Source organism: Coregonus clupeaformis, chromosome 1 (genome assembly GCF_020615455.1).
Source record: "Coregonus clupeaformis isolate EN_2021a chromosome 1, ASM2061545v1, whole genome shotgun sequence".
Lineage (NCBI taxonomy): Eukaryota > Metazoa > Chordata > Actinopteri > Salmoniformes > Salmonidae > Coregonus > Coregonus clupeaformis.
The window spans coordinates 18,079,143-18,097,791 of NC_059192.1; the positions used below are offsets into that span (position 1 = coordinate 18,079,143).

Genomic DNA, 18,649 nt, shown 5'->3' on the forward strand with positions numbered 1-18,649 from the left:
TGTGTGTGTGTGTGTGTGTGTGTGTGTGTGTGTGTGTGTGTGTGTGTGTGTGTGTGTGTGTGTGTGAGAGAGAGAGAGAGAGAGAGAGAGAGAGAGAGAGAGAGAGAGAGACAGTGAGAGAGAGAGAGAGAGAGAGAGAGAGAGAGAGAGAGAGAGAGAGAGAGAGAGAGAGAGAGAGGAGAGAGAGAGAGAGAGAGATAGAGAGAGAGAGAGAGAGAGAGAGAGAGAGAGAGAGAGAGAGAGAGAGAGAGAGAAACACAGAGAGAGAGACAGAGAGAGACAGAGAGAGAGAGACAGAGAGAGAGAGATAGAGAGAGAGAGAGAGAGAGAGAGAATGTAAGAAAGACAGATAGAGAGAAAGAAAGTGAGAGCGCTTGTGTCTTTAGCCAAACAACAATCACACATTATTGTCAAAGTTTTCTCAACAACAACAAAAACAACTATTATTAACATGGTTTGGGTTAGTAGAACTGAGCAGAACAATACCTATATCACCTTTCTACTGACAGATTAGCTAAATTCTGCTCAAAGCACTTGCCCACACCAATTGGTTGCCCACTGCCTTGCTGCTTGTCAAACCGCTCCTGCGTAATCCAATTGAGTTCTTATAGCTGGAGTCTAAATATAGTCGGAATTGACAGAAAACACAGTATCGACACATCGCTACGTTTGTGTACAGAACGTTATATTCTATGGAGAAAATTAGTTATTTCCGCGCTGTACTGTGATGGGATTATGGATAGATGAAAAGTCGCCTGATAGGCTAGAAAAAGTAGCAAATGAAGAGTACAGCCACAGGTGGAATGCTGTGTGATGCTTGAGAAGATTACATTCGAGCTGGAGGCATTCTAAAGAGGGACTTCTTCAGATATTGAATGAAATAAGGTAAGTTTATGGGTTTAATTGGATAGAATTGCGCAAAAATATAGACCTACATCTATTCTACACAAATGTGATATTCTATGAATGCCTAAAAGTTGCGGAACACAACCAATGAGTGAGTAAGTGAATGAATGCCGGTATGTCATTGGAAGGTAATTGTGGCCCTTGCTTTCCATGAGGTATTTACAGTTTAATTACAAGAGATTACATCGGCAGTTTCTAGACAATAACCTGGTAGGCATGATCTTAACCTAAAGAGATGTTATCGTCAGGGAAGCAGGTGCGTTACTGTGGCATTTTAGCCCATCAATTTAATTATTGGGCAAGTGATTTTGATATTTTGCTAGGATAAGAGTTAGTAAATATGTTTTAAATGCAATGACAGCATGAATATAGCCAGTTATCATGCCTTTATATTTAAATTATTTAGATATTTTTGTACTAACTGTTCTGGTGCAAAAATAGACCTACCTTGTCTGACATGGGTGGTGGGGATGAGGAGCGTTATCTTGTATGGTGTGTGTCAGAAATGCATCTTTGTACATGTGGTATGTACAGATCTGTGTCTAGGGGTATACATACAGTTGAAGTCGGAAGTTTACATACACTTAGGTTGGAGTCATTAAAACTTGTTTTTCAAACTCTCCACACAGTTTTGGCAAGTCAGTTATGACATCTACTTTGTGCATTACACAAGTAATTTTCCCAACAATTGTTTGCAGACAGATTATTTCACTTATAATTCACTGTATCACAATTCCAGTGGGTCAGAGGTTTACATACACTAAGTTGACTGTGCCTTTAAACAGCTTGGAAAATTCCAGAAAATGATGTCATTGCTGTAGAAGCTTCTCTGATAGGCTAATTGATTGATCATTTTAGTAAATAGGAGGTGTACCTGTGGATGTATTTCAAGGCCTACCTTCAAACTCAGTGCCTCTTTGCTTGACATCATGGGAAAATCAAAAGAAATCAGCCAAGAACTCAGAAGATATTGTAGACCTCCACAAGTCTGGTTCATCCTTGGGAGCAATATCCAAACGCCTGAAGGTACCACGTTCATCTGTACAAATAATAGTACGCAAGTATAAACACAATGGGACCACGCAGCCGTCATACCGCTCAGGAAGGAGACAAGTTCTGTCTCCTAGAGATTAATGTACTTTGGTGCGAAAAGTGCAAATCAATACCAGAACAACAGCAAAGGACCTTGTGAAGATGCTGGAGGAAACAGGTACAAAAGTATCTATATCCACAGTAAAACAAGTCCTATATCGACATAACCTGAAAGGCCGCTCAGCAAGGAAGAAGCCACTGCTCCAAAACCGCCGTAAAAAAGCCAGACTACGGTTTGCAACTGCACATGGGGACAAAATAACGTACTTTTTGGAGAAATGTCCTCTGGTTTGATGAAACAAAAATAGAACTGTTTCGCCATAATGACCATCGTTATTTTTGGAGGAAAAAGGGGGTTGCTTGCAAGCCGAAGAAAACCATCCCAACCGTGAAGCACGGGGGTGGCAGCATCATGCTGTGGGGGTGCTTTGCTGCAGGAGGGACTGGTGCACTTCACAAAATAGATTGCATCATGAGGAAGGAAAATTATGTGGATATATTGAAGCAACATCTCAAGACATCAGTCGGGAAGTTAAATCTTGAACGCAAATTGGTCTTCCAAGGACAACAAAGTCAAGGTATCGGAGTGGCCATCACAAAGCCCTGACCTCAATCCTATAGAAAATGTGTGGGCAGAACTGAAAAAGTGTGTGCAAGCAAGGAGGCCTACAAACCTGACTCAGTTACACCAGCTCTGTCAGGAGGAATGGGCCAAAATTCACCCAACTTATTGTGGGAAGCTTGTGGAAGGCTACCCGGAACGTTTGACCCAAGTTAAACAATTTAAAGGCAATGCTACCAAATACTAATTGAGTGTATGTAAACTTCTGACCTACTAGGAATGTGATGAAAGAAATAAAAGCTGAAATAAATAATTCTCTCTACTATTATTCTGACATTTCACATTCTAAAAATAAAGTGGTGATCCTAACTGACCTAAAACAGGGAATTTTTACTAGGATTAAATGTCAGGAATTGTGAAAAACTGAGTTTAAATGTATTTGACTAAGGTGTATGTAAACTTCCGACTTCAACTGTATACGATATATGATGTATGATATTTGTCTATTTTCAGAGTAAACCAATTGGGAACGTGGCATTTAGGGAATGGGTGTACAAAAGGAGGATGTGCCTATCCAGCAGTCTCACTCTGTTGATGTCCTTTGTACCAGCCTTCAGCCTTCTAATCTAAGATACAGTATTCTCATTTTACTGATGCCTGTTATTGCAGCAGTAGTGCTTACTCTCTTCTGTCAGAAAACACAATCTTGAGTGAGTGTGAGTTACAGTTGAATGATTGCTTACCTACTTATTTTGGGATAAAAGGAATCCTCAGACAGTTTGCCATTGTTTATGAGAAACACTATCTTATAGGCCTACATGAACCAAGATGGCAGCTGCTTAGTCTTGGCTTGTAAATGCTGTCCTGTTCAGCTGCGCCTAGGTTGAAATACAATAGGAACTACTGTGTTCCTGTAGAGCGGATGCAATGGCTTTGTAGCAATTAGATCTCCCACTAAACCTCGTGTCCCCGGCCAGCCTTTGGTATTGACTAGGGGAACTTCTAGGTATCACACTCACAATCCAGTTCAAACCAGAATAATGTAGGCTACTTGAAAGGGATATTTTTGTGGATAGGTAAAAAGGGACGAACAAATTAAAACAAATGCAGCATATGTGGTCTTTTGATTTTGGATTGCATTGTTCTAATGCTTATTTGGCATCCAATTACATGTTCTATCAACCTTCTGTTCCGTGTTTGTGTAATGCTACTCTAGTTTGTAGCTTACGTGTTTTTTGTCCTAACGACATACTGCACATAGAGATGGAGTCCATAATTACCTCGTCTTTTGCTGCGGTAAACATACACTGTTTTGATCACACCTTCCACAGCATGATATTTCTAATACGCTGACTACTTTGATCAAATGCTGGTACAGAGCGTTTTAGGCCTCAGCTCACTCTTTGAGTATGTAAATGACTTAGCTACTGTATGAATACCCATCCACCCACTGTTATCCCTGATTCAAAACACCAACAAGGCTACACAATATATGGTATAACTGTAATGACGAACCCAGCATAACTAACTCCCTACAGTATATATTTTTGGAGACGCTTCCACCTGCAGGAACCAGAGATGCTACACTATCAATTAAATAATTGACGTTCATTTTATTATAGTACTGTATATCCTTTGATTTAGTTGATATTTTCAGGAATCACGTATGATTTTAGAGTGAAATGTGATACCACCTTGTAGTTACATTCATCACTCAGTCAGTGTATAACTCCACAACTTTGAGGTTTGATTTAAAGAAAAGTGAACCTGCATCCCTCTAAAATAAGGTTTTATATGCATACAAAAACAAAAGCCCTAATGGGTTGTTCCAACATCCTTCCTCCAAAATACTTTTTCATGTATTACATTTCAGAAAAAATGTTCTTTTTTTGTTCCAATTTCTTGTGGAACGACCCTAATGCTATAATGCCATCCCTGTTTAGTGAAACCATACACGAGGTAAACTAATTTGATATGTCAGAGAACCTCAGCACTGTCACTTCTCATCTGAATGCTTCGCCGTCACCTTAGTGACGAGAGGGAGAAAAAAATCAAAGGCACAGAGAGAGCAGACACATTAGAGCAAATCCTTCAGGCTCTGTGAAAGCCAATTACCGGTATTTGCCAAACTGAAAGCTCAGTGTGAAATGTGTGAAAGCCTGGTGTGCGTGTATGAGGGAGAGGGGGAAAGAAACAGATGGGTGGAGGAGGGGAGGGGGCGTCTGTATTTATTCCATTAGACCAAGCAGTTGCCTTACCCATGGTACTCTAGATAATCATCTGTAGATAGTTGTCTAATTGGCCAAATGTACCTTTGTTCTCCTAATATCTCTATATTCTCAGTAAAAAGGATCACTTTGAGATAATGATTTATGCGATAAGACAGTATGGTTGTGTGGACCCTTTTTAAAATTCAGAAATGATTATGGCAACGGTGAAGTTTATTACATTCAACAGTTTTCTTTGTAATCAAAATTTTAGCTTTGCTTCTTTTTTCACAGAGACTACGATGAAACATACAGTATATTTCTCATCAAATAAAATAAAATAGAATTTGTCACATGCTTTGTGAACAACAGGTGTTGACTAACAGTGAAATGTAGAGAGAAAGAAAATAGAGAAATAATAGAAAGCAAAACACGTAACAATAAATACACAATAAGTAACGATAACTTGGTTATATACACAGGGTACCAGTACCTAGTCAATGTTTAGGGGTACAAGGTAATTGAGGTAGATACTGCACGTATGTACATATAACTAGGAATAAAGTTAGCTAGTACAGCGTTTGACCTTAAATAACAACAATTATTCCCCCCTTTAGATAATATATGACTGTATCTTCCCATGGCTGTGTCCCCCAGGATGGGCACGTTCGTGACCCTGGCGGAGGTGCTGGAGGCCCGGGGGTCACCTCTGGAGGAGGATGAGGTATGGTGTCTGCTTCTGGGCACTGCCGAGGCCTTAACGGACATCTCCCACAAAGGTACCTGGACACATTTATATCCCTTTCCTGACCCATGATAATACCCACTGGCAGTTGCTAAAATGACCTTTTGATCTTAAAGGGATTGTTCATGGCCCATTAAACATTTGTCAGATGTTTTCAGACCTCAAAAGTGGTCTAATGTTGAGCTGAGTTCATAATCCATGACTTCTGTTTTTATATGCATCTTTATGCATTAGAAGAAATATGCCTCAAGCCCGAAACGTATGGGAAAGATAGGAACCACCATATCATATCATGCTCTACTTCTAACGTCTGACGAACTTAGATTTTTGGAGTGAATTATTCCTATAGCCATGCAGACATGCAAGTTAATAGTATGGCTTTTGTCTTTGTCTTGTCGTTAGGTCCTGGTAACATGTGCAGTGTACTGAGCCCTGGCTCTATGTTGCTGTCAGCCCGTGGGAACCTTGCCTTTAAGAGCTGTGCCCGGTCAGGGGACCTGGGCTCCTTCACTGCTCCAGAGGTACAGGAGGGCCACGTTGCCTCCAACAGGACAGCCTCGGAAAAGGTTGATCAAGAAATCCTGATCTTAGTGTAATCGTAATAGTACGACATGTATTTTATATAGCACTTCTCATTACAAGTAGAATTTCAAAGTCGCTTTAAAAACAAAATAAACAAAAAACAATAAAATAAATTGTTTCTCACTACTACTAGCATGGTTCCAGATCTGTCTGTGCTGTCTTGTAAACCCCTATGGTCATTGGTGTGACATCTCACCGCTGTTTTGGCTCTTGACTTTTGGTTTTACATGAATTCCTCTGGAAGGATTTTACTCATTTTTCTTTTGGGTTTTCTTCAGATGGTTGTATATTCCCTAGGAATGACCCTCTACTGGTCCGTTGATTATCAACTACCTCAAAACCAGCCCATTCAGCTGAGTGACAAACTGAACAACCTGTTGCTGAGTATGTGTGAGGACATGGCCCAGAGACGAGCGGATCTCGTGACTGTGCTGGAGACCTGTGACCAGCACATCAAGACTGCTCAACTGCCCCCACCAGAGAAGCTCATCAAACAGCTAGTAGAAGATGTGTTCAGGGACTCTGTGAGTTCACCCACATTCCCTTTGGCTTAGGCAATGCACCTGTAGTCAGTATAGCTATCACTGTACCTACCTGGCTGTTGTGTATGCAAAAACCTGCTCTACAGTTATACATTTGGCAGTCATACGTAAGTCATCAACTCTTCATCTTGTCCATTTGTTATCGAGAAGCTCAAATTGAGATCGGTCCCAGTTTGGTATAGGCCTACACACAAAAGCATCCATTGAAGCAGTGGGGGAGACATTATGAATTAATTAACTCAAGCTGTTATCTCTGTCTGTCTTCGTTTTCGATGAGGCTAATACCACAGCACCCCGCTGGTTTCTTAGTGATGTATACTAAAGCGTGCCAGGGTCACCCTACACTCCATGTGCCGTCCAGCATGCTGACACTATAAGGTCAAAGTTCCTAGAAATACATTGGCCTCCATATTGTGACACTACGGACTCTTGGCTGGCTGAACCTCTATCTTGGCTGCAATCTAAAGCTGGGTTTCAATTCTTTTAATTGAGTTAATTTGTGACATACGGTTATTTTTAAGGATAGGTCAGTGCAACTTTTGTAATTCAGTAGCTGTAATTCTATTGGGTTTTCTAGGTCGATCACGTGTCCATGGCTGAGAATGGTCCTCAGCTTACTGACCGGAGTCAGATGGTCAGAGAGAGGCTTCACAGTCTCTCAGGAAGTGCCTCGCACCATAACTCTACCTGGGCACTGAGAAACAGAAGCGCCTCAACATTCCAAGCCAAGCTCAGCAGAGGGTAAGAACCTGGCCGGCACGTTTCAAACAACAAAGGATCATTCTGACCGCAATACATAGTATCAGCTTTACAAATATAGTTTTTTTTTTTTAAAGGGATAGTTCACCCAACAGCCTGTGGATAATAAATTAAAGAATCCATGTATTGTCTTTTTTTATTCCAGAATTGCCCAGGGGTTACGTCACAGAGAGAGTTACTGCAGCTATCAGTCCCGTAACCCCTGTAGCCCTTACCTGGATGGCTTTCGCCGTGGCAGCATTAGACCTATACCATACGTGTATCTGAACGAGTCCACTGTCAGTCTTAATGAAAAGAAAGCCAAGGTATGATATCATAGAGAGTCATGTGACATTTTGGGTTGAAATAACAGAACATACACTATATATACAAAAGTATCTGGACACCCCTTCAAATTAGTGGATTTGGCCCTTGCAGCCACTCCCGTTGCTGACAGGTGTATAGAATCACGCACACAGCCATGCAATCTCCATAGACAAACATTGGCAGTAGAATGGCCTTACTGAAGAGCTCAGTGACTTTCAACGTGGCATCCACCTTTCCAACAAGTCAGTTTGTAAAATGTCTGCCCTGCTAGAGCTGCCCCGGTAAACTGTAAGTGCTGTTATTGTGAAGTGGAAACGTGTAGGAGCAACAACACCTCAGCCGCAAAGTGGTAAGCCACACAAGCTCACAGAATGGGACCGCCGAGTGCTGAAGCGCGTAGCGCGTAAAAACCATCTGTCCTCGGTTGCAACACTCACTACTGAGTTCCAAACTGCCTCTGGAAGCAACGTCAGCACAATAACTGTTCGTCGGGAGCTCCATGAAATGGGTTTCCATGGCCGAGCAGCCGCACACAAGCCTGAGGTCACCATGCGCAATGCCAAGCATCGGCTGGAGTGGTGTAAAGCTCGCCGCCATTGGACTCTGGAACAGTGGAAACGCGTTCTTTGGAGTGATGAATCACACTTCACCATCTGGCAGTCTGACGGACTAGTCTGGGTTTGGTGGATGCCAGGAGAACGCTACCTGCCCCAATGCATAGTGCCAACTGTAAAGTTTGGTGGAGGAGGAATAATGGTCTGGGGCTGTTTTTCGTGGTTCGGGCTAGGCCCCTTTGTTCCAGTGAAGGGAAATCTTAACGTTACAGCATTCAATTACATTCTAGACAATTCTGTGCTTCCAACTTTGTGGTAACAGTTTGGGGAAGGTCCTTTCCTGTTTCAGCATGACAATGCCCCCGTGCACAAAGCGAGGTCCATACAGAAATGGTTTGTCGAGATTGGTGTGGAAGAACTTGACTGGCCTGCACAGAGCCCTGACCTTAACCCCATTGAACACCTTTGGGATGAATTGGAACGCCGAATGCGAGTCAGGCCTAATCGCCCAACATCAGTGCCCGACCTCACTAATGCTCTTGTGGCTGAATGGATGCAAGTCCCCACAGCAATGTTCCAACATCTAGTGAAAAGCCTTCCCAGAAGAGTGGAGGCTGTTATAGCAGCAAAGGGGGGACCAACTCCATGTTGATGCCCATGATTTTGGAATTAGATGTTCGACAAGCAGGTGTCCACATACTTTTGACTACGTAGTGTAGTTCTTAATGTTTCGCTCTTTATATCTGCAGGATATGGGTCCCGAGTTTATTCGAATGTTAGACGAGCCACTGGTTGTCTTGGAGCTGCCCGGATCCATTGTGGTAATTATGACTTTTCATCATCAAGAGCTCCATCACCAAATGCTTTTTTACATCACCCCAACTGTCACCAGCCTGCCTTTATATTAATCACTATCTTTCTGTCTGTCAATCCAGTCAAAGAAAGGGAAGTCTCCCTCCACTATGAGGGAACTGAGTGTGGTCATGCCAAACGGACAGAGCATCCTGGTCAAGTGTGACGTCAAGTCAGGAGGCGGGGATGTCTTTAATATGATTGTTGCCCACTCCAACCTGGTTGAACACTTCTACTTCGGCCTTGCTTACATTGATGGTAATTTACCAGTATTATACTGTATGTAATTTACTGTAAATAATTCACTGTGGTGTTTTGTTTTGAATGGCTATTGTCTAACATTTCCTCTACCTGCTGATTTGTCGTTGTTTAACTACAGTTCTGAAAGAGTTATAGGTGGTCTTTATGTGGTTCATGTGTTAAACATGTCACTCTTCTTCATCTTGTCTCGGTTTTTAGATAATGAGTTTTTCTTCCTGGACAATGACACAAAGATATCCAAGGTTGCCCCCGACAGTTGGAAGAAAGTGCCTACCTCCACGTTTGTCCTTTTCTTCAGGGTCAAATTCTTTGTCCACGACATCTCTCTCCTTTTGTAAGTTCAGTACGACACATCCTCTTATGCTCACACTGTGTTGTATTGAAGGACTGTAGAATCCATAGAGGTCAGGCAATATTGCAGATAGTCCACCGCTTTCTCTATGTAAGCATATTGTGGTTTTGTGACTGGCGTTTTTGGCAGGCACAAACTGACTCGTCACCAGTACTACCTACAGCTGAGGAAAGATATACTGGAGGACAGGTTGGCCTGCCATGAAGAGACAGGCCTTTATCTGGGTGCCTTGGCTCTCCAAGCAGAGTATGGAGACTGCATGCCTGAGGTGTTTTTTATAGTTTATTTTAGTTATATGGTTATGAAGTATCTTTGATATGCTGTATCACACAATTGTCACGTGATTGGTCAAGGTCTAGGTGGATTTAACTGCATACTTAAATATCAATTACCTTGTTCATATTTCGTTATATTAGCTCTGAAAATGTTATAGTTGAGTGATGACTAACTTTGTCTGATCTTTTCTAAAGGTTTATGGGAGGAACTACTATCGCCCAGACCAGTACGTTGCCAAGAGCATCATGGAGAAAAGAGCCTTGCCTTACCTAAAGGAGGAGTTGCTACAGTTACATGCCAATAACTCCACGATGAGTACCGACGAGTCCGAGCTTGAGTTCCTCAAGGTAACATGAACCAATGTGTCACGCCCTGGCTCTGGGGACTCTTAAATGTTGAGCCAGGGTGTGGATTTTTATTGTTTCGTTTTCTATGTTTTAGTTTCTAGATCGTGGTGATCTATGTTGGCCAGGGTGGTTCCCAATCAGAGGCAGCTGCAGCTCGTTGTCTCTGATTGGGGACCATACTTAGGCAGCCTGTTGGCACCAGTTAGATGTGGGATCTTGTTCCGTAAAGGTTTGTTGTGTTATAACCTCAGGACTTCACGTATCGTTTGTTTGTTGTTTTGTTCGTGAGTTAAGTACAAATAAAGATGTACGCTTACCACGCTGCGCCTTGGTCCGTGTCTTCCAATAACGATCGTGACAGAAGATCCCACCAAAGGAGGACCAAGCAGCGTGTCCAGGAACAGACAGCCTGGCCTTGGGAGGAGATCCTGGACGGGAAGGGATCCTGGACTTGGGAAGAGATCCAGGCCGGAATGGATCGCCGTCCTTGGGAGGAGACTGTGGAGGCGCGCTACAGAGAGGAGCAGCGGCAACGCAGAGGGTACCGGCCGAGGAGGAAGCCCGAGAGACAGCCCCAATAAAATATTTTGGGGGGGCTAAAAGGGTGGTTGGCGGAGCCTAGAGGTAGAGCAGAGCCAACTCCCCGTACTCAGGCTAGGAAGCGTGAGACTGGGCAGGCTCCGTGTTATGCGGAGCCACGTACTGTGCCGCGAGTGTTCCGGCACAGTCCTGTACGTCCTGTGCTAGCACCACGCACGTGTCGTGCAAAGGTGGGCATGCAGCCAGGACGGGGTGTGCCGGCTCAACGCTCGTGGCTCCAGTACCCCTCCTCGGTCCCGTATATCCTGCACCAGTGCCACGTGCTGTAGCGCCAGTACGAGTGCACAGCCCTGTACGTCCTGTGCTGATGCCTCACACATATTGTGTGGAAATAGGCATTCAGTCAGGACGGGTTGTGTCAGCTCTCCGCTCCAGACCTCCAGTCCGCCTCCACAGTCCGGCCCGGCCCGTTCCGGCTCCCCGCACCAAGCCAGTGGTGCGTGTTCCCAGTCCAGCCCGGCCTGTTCCTGCTCCCCACACCAAGCCAGCGGTGCGTGTTCCCAGTCCAGCCCGGCCTGTTCCTGCTCCCCGCACCAAGCCAGTGGTGCGTGTTCCCAGTCCAGCCCGGCCTGTTCCTGTCCCTCGCACCAAGCCAGTGGTGCGCGTCGCCAGCCCGGTCCGGCCTGTTCCTGTCCCTCGCACCAAGCCAGTGGTGCACGTCGCCAGCCCGGTCCGGCCCCTTCCTGCTCCCCGCACCAAGCCAGTGGTGCGCGTCGTCAGCCCGGTCCGGCCCGTTCCTGCTCCCCGCACCAAGCCAGTGGTGCATGTGTCCAGTCCGGCACGGCCCGTGCCTGTTCCACCGGTGCCTGGTCCAGCACCGGTCAACTGCTCCACTCCGGAGCCAGAGCAATCCGCTCCACCGGGGTCCGGTCCAACTCCAGTCTGCGGATCCACTCCGGAGCCAGAGCAATCCGCTCCACCGGTGTCCAGTCCAGCTCCGGCCAGCGGGACCAGACCAGGGGCGCAACGGGGGGGTAGAGAGAGAGTGGTGGTCACGCCCGGATCCGCCTCCGAGGTGGAATGCCCACCCGGCCCCTACCCTGTTGTGTTGGTGTGGCGCGGTCGCAGTCCGTGCCTTTGGGGGGGGGGTACTGTCACGCCCTGGCTCTGGGGACTCTTAAATGTTGAGCCAGGGTGTGGATTTTTATTGTTTCGTTTTCTATGTTTTAGTTTCTAGATCGTGGTGATCTATGTTGGCCAGGGTGGTTCCCAATCAGAGGCAGCTGTAGCTCGTTGTCTCTGATTGGGGACCATACTTAGGCAGCCTGTTGGCACCAGTTAGATGTTGGATATTGTTCCGTAAAGGTTTGTTGTGTTATAACCTCAGGACTTCACGTATAGTTTGTTTGTTGTTTTGTTCGTGAGTTAAGTACAAATAAAGATGTACACTTACCACGCTGCGCCTTGGTCCGTGTCTTCCAATAACGATCGTGACACAATGAAAACACTCCATAGAGTTCTACGGTTATATTAACGTTATTAATTCCATACTCAGTGGACTGATATTTGAATCATTACACCAAAAGGCTGTGGCACCTGCACAGTGCATTAAAGGTGAACATATGGTAATACTATATAGTACACGTTTGGCTTGTATTCTTAGCCCTTGCGGGAAGCTTGCGCGTTGGCAGTTCCCGGTTTCCACTAGATTCCACAGCCACGTCATAATATCATAACAATTCATGAAAACAAAATGTGCTTCCTGGTCTTAATTTAAGGTTAGGGTTAGGCATAAGGTTAGCAGTGTGGTTAATGTTAGGGTTAAGGTTATGGTTAAAGAGAAATTGTAGAAACAAGCATGGTTTATAACTTTGTGGCTGTGGAAGCTAGCAATGACCCAGTTCTAACGACTAACTTCCTTCCCAGGCCACCCAGCAGCTTCCTGAGTACGGTGTTCTGTTCTACCGCGTGGGCCACGAGAAGAAGCCAGTCATCGGAGAGCTGATCCTAGGAGTGTGTGCCAAAGGAGTCATAGTGTATGAGGTTAAAGATGGCTCCCGCTCCACAAGTCAGACATTCCACTGGCGGGAAACAAACAGTATCTCCTCCTCTGTGAGTATTGTGCCTTTTTTTTAGATCATGCAAAACTATCACGTTTTAGGGAAGACCCAGATGCAGACAGTGTCGAAGTAACAAAAGTGTATTACTAGAACAGGGGGCAGGCAGGCTCAGGGTCAGGGCAGGCAGAATGGTCAAAACCGGGAAAACAGGAACTTGAAAAAGACAGGAGCAAGGGGGAAACCGCTGGTAGGCTTGACGAGACAAGATGATCTGGCAACAGACAAACAGAGAACACAGGTATAAATACACTGGGGATAATGGGGAAGATGGGCAACACCTGGAGGGGGGTGGAGACAATCACAAAGACAGGTGAAACAGATGAGAGTGTGACAAAAACTCTTGTTTATTTACATTTAAAGTGGCACGCCAGTCTCCATTTCACCTCATTTAACACCTGATTTACTTAACAAAAGGCACATCTCAATAGGTGGTCCAGGTATCCTCATGACATGGCAGTGGACCTTTCCTCTTTTGTTCAAGTCGGGAGGCCGATGACATCATATTTGACCATCAGACCAACTCCTTGAATGGCCTACTCTTTGAAGTTTTCAGTTGTGTTTAAAATGACACTATTATGCACAAAACATTTTTTTTTTACCCTTTAGTGTGTGTATTTATATTTCAGCAGTAAAAGTTTTAAAAAATCGCTAGAGGACGTCTTTCAAATTGAATTCTAAACCTTTAAAATTTTCCTTGGAATAGCACTTTAATAAATGGAGCTGAGGAATATTGGAAGTGTCACGCGACGTGTATGCGGTCAGCGAAGTCAAACGCAGGACACAGAGCGGCTGGCAACATACTTTTACTGAACACAGTAAATCTCGTACAAAAACAACAAACCTCCAAACAGGGAGGAAAACACAATAACCCGTACACCAAAGCAACTGCCGGAATGACAAAGAACAATCACACACAATACCCAATGAGAGACGGGGTAATATAGGGAATACAATACAACATAATGGGAAACAGGTGAAAACAATAAAGACCAAACAAGACAAACACCGAAACATCGATCAGCAGTAGCTAGTACTCCGGGGACGACGAACGCCGAAGCCTGCCCGAGCAAGGAGGAGGAGCAGCCTCGGCTGAATCCGTGACAGTACCCCCCCCTTGACGCGCGGCTCCAGCCGTGCGCCGACCCCGGCCTCGGGGACGGCCAGGAGGACGCGGAGCAGGGCGAGTCGGATGACTCCGGTGGAAATCCCTCAACAGGGAGGGATCTAGGATGTCCCTCCTAGGGACCCAGCACCGTTCCTCCGGACCATACCCCTCCCACTCCACGAGATACTGCAGAACCCCCATCCGACGCCTCGAATCCAAGATGGAACGGACTGAGTACGCCGGAGCCCCCTCAATGTCTAGTTGGGGCGGAGGAGCCTCTCGTACCTCATTCTCCTGGAGTGGACCAGCTACCACCGGCCTGAGGAGAGACACATGGAACGAGGGGTTAATGCGGTAATTAATGGGCAGTTGTAACCTATAACATACCTCGTTCAATCTCCTCAGGACTTTAAATGGCCCCACAAACCACCGACCCAGCTTCCGGCAGGGCAGGCGAAGGGGCAGGTTTCGGGTCGAGAGCCAGACCCGATCTCCCGGTGCATACACCGGAGCCTCACTGCGGTGGTGATCGGCGCTCGCCTTTTGCCGCCTGATAGCCCGCTGCAGATGGACATGCGCAGCGTTCCATGTTTCCTCCGAGCGCCGAAACCACTCATCCACCGCAGGGGCTTCGATCTGGCTCTGATGCCAGGGCGCCAGGACCGGCTGATAACCCAGCACACACTGAAAAGGCGTAAGATTAGTGGAGGAGTGGCGGAGTGAGTTTTGGGCTATCTCTGCCCAGGGGATATACCCCGACCACTCCTCCTGCCGGTCCTGGCAATAGGACCTCAGAAACCTACCCACATCCTGGTTTACTCTCTCCACCTGCCCATTACTCTCAGGGTGAAAACCTGAGGTAAGGCTAATCGAGACCCCCAGACATTCCATAAACACCCTCCAGACTCTAGAGGTGAACTGGGGACCCCGATCAGACACTATATCCTCAGGCACCCCGTAGTGCCGGAAGACGTGAGTGAACAGGGCGTCGGCAGTTTGTAGGGCTGTAGGGAGACCTGGCATAGGAATGAGACGGCAGGCCTTAGAAAACCGATCCACAACGACCAAGATCGTAGTGTTCCCCTGGGAGGGGGGAAGGTCCGTGACAAAATCCACCGATAGGTGAGACCACGGCCGTTGTGGAACGGGTAGGGGTTTTAACTTCCCTCTGGGCAGGTGTCTAGGTGCCTTACACTGGGCGCACACCGAGCAGGAGGAAACGTAAACCCTCACGTCCCTAGCTAAAGTGGGTCACCAGTACTTCCCACTAAGGCAGTGCACTGTCCGACCAATACCAGGATGACCAGAGGAGGGTGACGTGTGAGCCCAATATATCAGTCGATCACAAACCTCGAGCGGCACGTACTTCCGTCCCTCTGGACACTGTGGGGGAGTAGTGTCGGCACGTAACGCCCGCTCGATGTCCGCATCGACCTCCCACACCACCGGTGCCACCAGACAAGACTCCGGAAGTATGGGAGTGGGCTCAATGGACCTCTCCTCTGTGTCATATCGTCGGGACAGGGCGTCTGCCTTAGCGTTCTGTGACCCTGGTCTATAGGTGAGCTTAAATACAAATTGGGTAAGAAACATGGCCCACCTAGCCTGGCGAGGGTTCAGTCTCCTCGCTGCCCGGATGTACTCCAGGTTACGATGGTCAGTCAGAATGAGAAAAGGGTGTTTAGCCCCCTCAAGCCAATGCCTCCACACCTTCAGGGCTTGAATCACCGCTAGCAGCTCCCTGTCCCCCACGTCATAATTGTGCTCCGCCGGACTGAGCTTCTTAGAATAGAAAGCACAGGGGCGGAGTTCTGGTGGCGTGCCCAAGCGCTGAGACAGTATAGCACCGATCCCCGCCTCGGACGCATCCACCTCAACTTGGAACGCCAAAGAGGGATCCGGATGTGCCAGCACCGGAGCCGAGGTGAACAGGTCCTTCAGATGTCTAAACGCCCTGTCCGCCTCAGCCGACCACTGCAGACGCACCGGGCCCCCCTTTAGCAGGGAAGTGATGGGAGCTGCTACCTGTCCAAAGCCCCAGATAAACCTCCGGTAGTAAATGGCAAAACCCAAGAACCGCTGCACCTCCTTCACCGTGGTGGGAGTCTGCCAATTACGCACGGCTGAAACGCGGTCAATCTCCATCTCCACCCCTGACGCGGACAACCGATGTCCCAGGAAGGAGATGGACTCCTGGAAGAACAGACATTTCTCCGCCTTCGCATACAGGTCATGCTCCAACAGTCTACCAAGCACCCGACGCACCAGGGACACATGCTCGGCTCGTGTAGCAGAGTATATTAGAATGTCATCAATATACACCACTACACCCTGTCCATGCAAATCCCGGAAAATCTCGTCCACAAACGATTGGAAGACTGAAGGAGCATTCATTAAACCGTATGGCATGACGAGGTACTCATAGTGACCCGAGGTGGTACTGAATGCTGTCTTCCACTCATCTCCCTCCCTAATGCGCACCCGGTTGTACGTGCTCCTGAGATCCAATTTTGTGAAGAATCGTGCCCCGTGTAATGACTCCGTCATACTAGCAATCAGAGGGAGAGGATAGCTGTATTTGATTGTAATCTGATTGAGACCACGGTAATCAATACACGGGCGTAAACCCCCATCCTTCTTCTTCACAAAAAAGAAACTCGAGGACGCAGGGGAAGTGGACGATCGTATGTATCCCTGTCTCAGAGATTCGGTGACGTATGTCTCCATAGCCGCCGTCTCCTCCTGAGACAGAGGATACACATGACTACGAGGAAGCGCAGCGCCTACCTGGAGGTCTATCGCACAATCCCCCTGTCGATGAGGTGGTAATTGAGTCGCCTTCTTTTTACAGAAGGCGAGTGCCAAATCGGCATACTCAGGAGGAATGTGCATGGTGGGAACTTGGTTCGGGCTTTCCACCATTGTTGCCCCTACGGAAACACCTACACACCGCCCGACACACTGATCAGACCATCCCTTGAGAGCCCTCTGTTGCTATGAAATGTTGGGGTCATGAGATGTTAACCAGGGAAGCCCCAATACCACGGGAAACGCAGGAGAATCAATCAAATATAACCATATAAACTCCTCATGGCCCTCCTGCGTCTTCATCTTAAGTGGTGCTGTGACCTCCCTAATCAATCCCGACCCCAAAGGACGGCTATCTTGGGCATGGATGGGGAAGTGCACATCAACTGGTACAATAGGAATCCCTAACTTATACGTGAACCGGCGATCGATAAAATTCCCAGCTGCGCCTGAATCTACTAGCGCCTTATGCTGGGAGTGAGGAGAAACCTCGGGAAACACAACTTTAATACACATATGCGCAACAGAGAGCTCTGGGTGAGTTGGGTGCTTACTCACCTGGAATGACTCATCAGTGCGCTGCCTACTGCCTCGATTCCTAGGAGACCCTCCCCAGCACCGACCCGCAGTGTGTCCTCTGCGACCACAGTTGGTGCAGGGGACGGCCTCTCTCCTGGTGTCTCTCCAGGTCTCCCTAGCACCAGCACCCCCGAGCTCCATAGGGCTCGGCTCGGAAGTGCTGGGGGATGGAATGGACGGCCCCGACTCCGGACATCCGCGGGTAGCCAACAGGGTATCTAGGCGAATCGACATGTCCACCAGCTGATCGAAGCTTAGGTTGGTGTCCCTGCAGGCCAATTCCCGATGCACGTCCTCCCTCAGGCTACACCTGTAGTGGTCGATGAGGGCCCTCTCATTCCATCCCGCGTTGGCAGCCAGAGTCCGGAAGTCCAGTGCGAACTCCTGCGCGCTCCTCTTCCCCTGTCTGAGGTGGAACAGACGCTCACCCGCCGCCTTCCCCTCTGGGGGATGATCGAACACCGCCCTGAAGTGGCGGGTGAACTCCGCATAGTTGACTGTAGCGGCGTCTATTCCCCCCCACTCGGCGTTGGCCCACTCCAGCGCCTTGCCGGACAGACAGGAGATGAGGGCGGACACGCTCTCGTATCCCGAGGGCACCGGGTGGATGGTTGCCAGGTAGAGTTCCACTTGGAGCAGTAAACCCTGGCACCCGGCCGCTGTGCCATCATAAGCCCTCGGGAGCGAGAACCAAATCCCACTGGACCCCGGAGGTGAAGCGATGGGTATAGCTGATGGTGGTGGTATCGTCGGAGGAGGTGTGGGCAAACCTCCTCTTTCCCATCGCTCCATGGTGTTCACCACCCGTTCCATGGCGGTGCCGAGAGCCTGGATCATGGCCGCTTGTTGTGCTACGCGCTCCTCCATTGATCCAGCTGGCACCGCCGCTCCTGCTGACTCCATGTCTAGGTGTGTGATTCTGTCACGCGACGTGTATGCGGTCAGCGAAGTCAAATGCAGGACACAGAGCGGCTGGCAACGTACTTTTACTGAACACAGTAAATCTCATACAAAAACAACAAACCTCCAAACAGGGAGGAAAACACAATAACCCGTACACAAAGCAACTGCCGGAATGACAAAGAACAATCACACACAATAACCAATGAGAGACAGGGGGTAATATAGGGAATAAAATACAACATAATGGGAAA

General features: G+C 47.5%; 1 protein-coding gene across 3 annotated transcripts in view; it reads left to right on the forward strand.

Moving 5' to 3' along the window:
- The first annotated feature begins 573 nt into the window (after positions 1-573).
- LOC121539057 (tyrosine-protein phosphatase non-receptor type 13-like) overlaps positions 574-18,649 on the forward strand; it is a 31,192-nt gene continuing 13,116 nt past the window's right edge. For all 3 annotated transcript variants that reach the window (XM_041847396.2, XM_041847313.2, XM_041847479.2), the window contains exons 1-12: positions 574-885; positions 5,425-5,546; positions 5,915-6,078; positions 6,373-6,618; positions 7,214-7,377; positions 7,541-7,700; positions 9,005-9,076; positions 9,191-9,365; positions 9,567-9,702; positions 9,850-9,988; positions 10,191-10,343; positions 12,810-12,995. In XM_041847396.2, the coding sequence (XP_041703330.2) occupies positions 5,426-5,546; positions 5,915-6,078; positions 6,373-6,618; positions 7,214-7,377; positions 7,541-7,700; positions 9,005-9,076; positions 9,191-9,365; positions 9,567-9,702; positions 9,850-9,988; positions 10,191-10,343; positions 12,810-12,995 (1,716 nt within the window). In that variant the 5' untranslated portion in view covers positions 574-885; position 5,425. The remainder of the gene's footprint in view (positions 886-5,424; positions 5,547-5,914; positions 6,079-6,372; positions 6,619-7,213; positions 7,378-7,540; positions 7,701-9,004; positions 9,077-9,190; positions 9,366-9,566; positions 9,703-9,849; positions 9,989-10,190; positions 10,344-12,809; positions 12,996-18,649) is intronic.